Source organism: Camelina sativa, chromosome 7 (genome assembly GCF_000633955.1).
Source record: "Camelina sativa cultivar DH55 chromosome 7, Cs, whole genome shotgun sequence".
NCBI lineage: Eukaryota > Viridiplantae > Streptophyta > Magnoliopsida > Brassicales > Brassicaceae > Camelina > Camelina sativa.
In genome coordinates, this window is record NC_025691.1 from 18424049 (window position 1) to 18431024 (window position 6976).

The 6976-nt window shown below is 36.5% G+C and overlaps 2 protein-coding genes across 2 annotated transcripts; one reads left to right on the forward strand and one right to left on the reverse strand.

The window, feature by feature from the left end:
• Positions 2808-5411, forward strand: LOC104701464. Its single transcript, XM_010417156.2, has 2 exons — positions 2808-3401; positions 4672-5411. Exons 1-2 carry the CDS (start codon positions 2808-2810, stop codon positions 5314-5316), a joined length of 1239 nt encoding a protein of 412 aa, XP_010415458.1. The 3' UTR covers positions 5317-5411.
• On the reverse strand, positions 6184-6976 carry LOC104704739 (probable leucine-rich repeat receptor-like protein kinase At1g68400; the record flags this gene model as incomplete). Its single annotated transcript, XM_010420775.1, has 1 exon — positions 6184-6976. A coding segment is annotated over one exon (612 nt), but the record flags the coding sequence as incomplete, so codon positions are not given.

Sequence of the window (6976 nt, forward strand, 5' to 3'; positions counted from 1 at the left end):
TGATATCTCGGCTTCCCGCAAAACCGACATTCCTGCAGCTTAGCATCATCTTTCCAAAAAATCATGCAATAGTCAACGCACACATCAATCATTTCAGATGGTAATCCAAGACTCGCAACCAACTTCTGTATTTCATAGTAGTTCTCAGCCGATACATTATCAGGTGGCAAATATTCTTTAATGAGTTCAGCCCAAGAATCCATGCAAATCTCACTTAAGTTATTATTTGCTTTAATTGTCATCATCCTAGATTCCAATGATAACTTAGAATGCCCTTCTCTACATCCATCGTAGATAGGTTAATTTGCAGCATCTAACATATCATAAAAATGTTGTGCATCTACGTTGGGTTCTTCCATATTACTCTCAGGAAATGCAGCAATAGTTTCATGAAATGCATCATTAACCATATCATGAAATCTATTTTCCTCGTTATACCAATGAAAACCAAATTGAGCAGATTCTTGATGCCCATAATTACTAGGTTGATCAACAGCATAATTCATACTACTACTTCCAGCATTACTGCTACAACTATCTCTATGACGGAACCATACATAGTAATTCGGCATAAATCCTCTATTATAAAGATGCTTCTACACTAGATTAAATTCCAAATATTTATCGTTTAAGCACTTACGACATGGACAAAATATTGTACCGTTTTCACGAGCAAAGTCTTGGTTTGTCGCCTGGTACATGAAACCACGCAAGCCATCACAAAACTCTTTCGTCACATCACCGGTCTCCGGGACTCTATGATTGTACATCCACCATCGTATTGTATATATCTCATGCTCCCCACCTCCAAACATTATTTTCTAGGCTTTTGCCTTTTTTTTTACAAAAACTTTATTTTTTGACAATTTTTTTTCTCTCTCTCTGAAGTTTTTTTCTTATTGCTTTGGGTTGTGGTTTCCATGTCTCTTGTTTTTTTATAAGCTCTCTAAAAATAACTGCTACAGATTTGCGAGGGAATTTGTGACGGACTTGCGAGGGTTGTTTTTTAATATTTATTTTTTTGCTATAAATTTGCGAGGTTGTTTCCTTTTTGCCAACAAAACAGTTACACTCGGGGAAAACGTGCTTGCTGACATCTAGGTCCCTCGCAAATTTGCTACGGATTTTGTTATCGTTATTTCATCGCAATTTTGCTAGGGAATTTCGAGGTGTTTGCGAGGGATTTTCGATTCGTCGCACTTCTGTTTCATCTCCGTCTCGCAAATTTTGCGAGGGAGTTGCAAGTACGCTGAGTCGCGTAGCAAAGTACTCGCAAATCCATAGCAAATTTGCGAGGACATTTTTCCGTCGCAAATTGCGTGTTTTCTTGTAGTGTGATGTCACGACTCAGAACAGAACTGTGCATGCTACTATGGTTCTTCACAATTTTATCAGGCTTCATAGAATTCCAGATGCTGATTTTGAAGACGAAAATGTCACTGCTCGAGATAGTTGTGGATAGCGATTTGCAGAAGACGAGCTTAATCGAATTGAGGAAGAAGAGGGAACAAATGATGGCCAATATATGAATAAAGTACGAGATGAGATAGCAAATATGCTATGGAATGTACGTCGTCATTAGTCTCTCTTTTTTTATATTCTATGTCTCAAATGTTTTTCATTTCTTTTTACGTAGGATCATTTTATTTATCTATTTTGAATTATTCTATTCAAAAAATGTTACTGTTCTTGATATTTTATTTTTATTTTTTTTAATAAATATTGCAGCTGCACCTAATACATCAAAAATGTTACCAGTCAGTCGTTTAAAGAAAATATTATTACATTTTTTACTACAAATTCACTACATCAAACTGTAGTTAAATTTGTTCAAGGCAGTAAACCAGAAGTTAATGTGTAACTTGTCGTAATTATGTAACACGACAAGTTATATCGAATTTTAATACTTACTGCAACTCGATTTTGATAATTGGTGTTACTGCAACTCGATTTTGATAATTTTTAAACAAGTAAACAACACACAATTTTACTTAAAATATTAAACGTGTTGAAATGATATTAAATAAATGGAAGAAAAAGAAAAAAGTTAACTTATTCATGTTTTATCTTTATGTTTTCCAGCTTTATTTCCCTAAACTTATTTGAACTGGCGGATTTGCATTTATTTCCATTAAATTTTGTAAGAATTTTTTTTTTCACGCAACATATATTGACGTTTTTCCTTTTCTTTGTTTTTGTTAATTACATATTTAATGATTTTGATTTTAGAATCCATTTAAAGAAAAGTCCTGAGTCATACGATAAGTTCTATTTTTCATATTAAATGTCTTTTGTTTTATATGGGGATAGTGAATTTATGTCGTTATGATTGATTAAAATATAATTTGTATGTTTAAAAGTTGTAAGGATATTTATTAGCTAATCAAATTAGATAGTCACTAAATTCCAGCTAGTCAGTTCTGCTATTTAACCAATTTTGTAAAATGCAAGAGAAATCACCATAAATTATGCATGAAAAGCTGCTAAATTCAATTTCCTATATATTTGTTTTTTTTGTAGAACAGATTCAATTTCCTATTTGATTCCACTGTTACCATTATATAAAGTTTCTTTCTTTTTTTCGACGAATTCCATGGTTTCAACCCCAAAATTTTATATTTTGACCCTAAAGAAAAAAGACAGAACTCAACAAAATGAATTATAAATGGAATTGTCTCCACTTGTAAAAGCGGTATCGTATATCTTGCCCTTAAAGCAAAGAACTTGTCTCTCCTTCTCCATTCACTCCTCTATTGGAACATCAACACAAAGCACACAATTCTCTCTGCCTCTCTCTCTCTCTCTCGATGAAGAACCAAAAGGATCAAAACTCATCATTGCCATCTTCATCACCATCTCTAACAGCAAAGCTTCTCAATGCTCAATACCATCACTTCCTCAATCTCCTTTCGTATTCCCTTATCCTCTGTTGTGGCATAATAATTGGCATACTTCTGCATTCATCTCTACAAGACTTCTCTCCTACGTCTTCACGCAGCATCCAACGCATCTCTCAGCTCTTCGTCGTCTCCTCTCTTCCTCTTCCTCCTCCTCCTTCTCCCCCTTCTCCTCCTCCACCTTCTCCTCCTTCTGATGAGCCTGAGCACGATGGGCTTGAAAACTTTATTAAACCACCAGAGAAGCTTATGCATGACATGGAAGACGAAGAGCTTCTGTGGAGAGCTTCAATGGCGCCTAAGATCAAGAGTTACCCTTTTCCTCGAATACCAAAGGTTGCTTTCATGTTCATGACAAAGGGTCATTTACCTCTTGCACGTCTATGGGAGAGGTTCTTTCGCGGGCATGAAGGTCTTTTTAGCATCTACGTTCACTCGTATCCTTCTTACAACCAGTCCGATCCCGAAAATTCCGTCTTCCATGGCCGCCACATTCCAAGCAAGGTCAGCTTCCTACAAACTCCAATATTTGTTTTTCCTTTATAATTTTCATTTTTTGGTGAAATTACGTTGGAGACGATATTGACGAAAAATATATTATTTTGTGACTTTAGTAATCCTACGAATATATCAAAATGACCTTTTGTCCTAACAAGTAACAATTTCAGAAATTAAAGAAATGCCAAAAATATACTAATTTTCGAGAACTTTGTGCTCTTGTTGTAAACATGCTCTGAGTGTGGTTGAGTAATAATCAATCAAATATCTCATACTAAAAGGAATATAAATCATAATAATAAATGTGAAGGGGGTCAAGAGAATGTGGATTATCTTGCACAATACGGTTTGCTTTTTGCTAAATAAATTATAATACCTTTCATTTAGCAATTGTTCGTGGTCCGTCGGTGCCAGTGTTAACATATATTATAATACAGTAAATTGCATGGTTTCATTTATTTATTTTGGTTAATTATTGCATGGTTTTTTCATTCGTTAACATATCGTTTTGCCGACAAGTACTGATGCACATACGCATGTACCCCTAAGAAAAAAAAACAGATATGTCACAAATTTAGTCTCTTAAAGCAAATACCTTTTATTAGTGCTTGATTAAAAATTTAGTTGGCACAAATTTAGCCTTAATCATTTCCCTGACTTTCTCAAATTGAGATTCGTCAATCTTCTCTTATTATGTGACTTTTGTTGACGACGGCAATTTGCCCTTTTGGAACTTCTTGATAAGGAAATATCTACGAAGGGTTGGTTAACAATTTAGACTTTTTAAACCTATTCAACCGATGGCAACTCTTTTGGTCCATTCTTACACACGGTCATTTGAATATAGTTTTATTTAGGGATGTACACTTGTCGGATATTTAGAACTTTATGGTACTCGAGTATTTGATCTTTTTTTTTTTGTCGGCCGAGTATTTGATGTAGAAGTGAAATATGTAATTCATTTCACTAGTCGATTTTATGGTTAATATGAAAAGTATAAATAAATTATCCAAGCATTCAAATACCCAAAAACTCGGGTCAAAGAAGAATGGTAACCGATCTTTCTTTTGTAGTCAAATTAAGTTTGATTTCTTAATACAAAACATGGCGTCATCATATCAATTTAAAATTTGTACTTTTATGAGAATCATTGCAACGAGTAACGTTATGTTTTGGCTCTATATCATGATATGGTTTAAAATTCTACATACTCGGTTTTGAATATTATTTGCTTAAAAGTGGGTTTCTAATTTTTTTTATTTTTTTGATAACGCAGAGAGTGGATTGGGGATATGTGAATATGGTGGAGGCAGAACAAAGATTACTAGCAAATGCTTTACTAGACATATCAAACGAACGATTCGTACTTCTTTCCGAATCATGCATCCCTCTTTTTAACTTCACCACCGTTTACTCATACCTCATTAACTCAACTCATACTCACGTTGAGTCCTACGACCAACTTGGTGGCGTTGGACGTGGCCGATACAGCCCTCTAATGCAGCCACATGTCCAGCTACACCACTGGCGCAAAGGCTCCCAATGGTTCGAGATGGACCGTGCCATGGCCCTAGAGATCATCTCGGACAGAATCTATTGGCCTCTCTTTTACAGTTATTGTCACCACGGTTGCTACGCCGACGAGCACTACATCCCTACACTCCTTAACATCAAATCGGGCTTGAACCGACGCAACTCGAAACGGACTCTCACGTGGGTCGACTGGTCGAAAGGTGGGCCTCACCCGAATCGGTTTATTAGACATGAGGTAACTGCGGAGTTCATGGAGACCCTTAGGAGTGGTGGTCAGTGTCTCTACAATGGAAAAGTGACGAATATTTGTTACTTATTTGCTCGCAAGTTCTTGCCTACTGCTCTAGACCGGTTGCTCAGGCTCTCACGTACTGTTTTATATTTCTGATTATTATTCTTTTCACATTTTTTATTTTTCATCTTAATATTCTGTAATCTTTTGATTATTCGTAAATGAGGAGTATTTTTATTTTGGGTGATATTCATCTACACTATACACATTCCATTTAACTTTTCTTTTTAATTAATTCCGTAAAATCAGCCGATAAAAACAAGCTTCAACGACTACATATGGTAGATATTTTATTTTTATTTAGTTGACTATTGTGTAACTCTATTACTATGGATGCTATATAGAAGGCGACAATGTTACATACTGATACTACGCAATAACATGCGCACATGCTTGCCACATAACTCTATAAAGTCACTCCTAGTTTCTATCGTCCGGAGAAATTAGTTAGAATAATGGACCGGACTTTAAGGCATCTCTAGTGGGCGTTCCCTTTCATTCAGGCCCCGGCTTTCTAGAGTAAGCACATCCTTACCTAGACTAGGGTGATGATTGGTGTCGATGATAGTTGAAAGATAGAATAGTGGAAATATATAGTGAAACGTTTTACTTGAATAATTTTTTTTACAGATCAAATTATGAAACGATTAGCGAGTAGCTTTGTAGATTAATATTATTTTTTTTGCTCTTTTTTAGTTATGTGTAACATATACAGCAAAAGAAAATTCTCAAAACGTTTAAATATAAAATTCTATAAAGATCTTTTTTTTTAATTCAACTCAAAAAGAGAGGTTTTGGATACTGTTCCAAATAACCGATATATGGAGGTTTTGGATAGTCTCGGATGTATTAACACGATCACGACTCCTAGAAATCCTTGAGAATAAGCGAAAACATTATAGTTTGAGCGATATAGGGTCTTTGAGCATCATAGGGTCTTTGTGAGAGCGTTTGAAACGGGACTATCAGAATAGCATTGAAATTTAATTTACCCCTAATTCAAAAACACTAGAGAGACTCACATAATTATCTCATTACAAACAAAAACGAAACAAACAAAAACCAAAGCCTACGACTCTAGAAGAATGACAAAAGTTGAGATTCTAGGCACGTGATTTACATTTTTTGTAGTAAACAAATCTTACTACTGACTAGTAGTCCCACCGCACGTGTCCTCGGACAAGCATGGCGAGTCCACCGCAGAATTGATCCCATCGTTTCCCGGCGAGGCCTCAGAGCCACCACCACGTATATCCTCTATCAACTTCACAACATGACTCATCTTTGGACGGTGATCAGCCGCAACCGCGGTGCATGCCATAGCAATCTGCAACAACCCCACCATCTCTTCCTCTATATCCTTATACCTCATCAGCTCCAAATCAAACACTTCAGCCGTCCACTCCTCTCTCACAACCGATTGGACCCATCTCGGTAAATCCACCGCCCCACCCGCACCGCCAGAGTGACAAGTTTCAACCATATTAGGACATTTTCCGGTGAGAATCTCCAAAAGAAGCACTCCAAATGAGTAAACATCGGACTTCTGAGTGTGTTTTCGGCCATCCATCAGCTCCGGTGCACGGTAGCCGTTGGATTTAGCAATGGTTTGCGATGGGGCGAACATAGATAGCCCGAAATCAGAAACACGAGCATTGCCTGATCTGTCGAGTAGGACATTGGTGGATTTGATATCACCGTGTGTAAGCTTCATGTTTTTACACGAACCGTGGATGAAAGCTAAGCCACGTGCCGA

Excerpts from the sequence above, each read along its gene's own strand:
- LOC104701464 (XM_010417156.2), top strand. The coding sequence starts at position 2,808 with ATGAAGAACCAAAAGGATCAAAACTCATCATTGCCATCTTCATCACCA. Across the intron at positions 3,402-4,671 it reads GCCGCCACATTCCAAGCAAG|AGAGTGGATTGGGGATATGT; the intron begins GTCAGCTTCCTA and ends TTGATAACGCAG.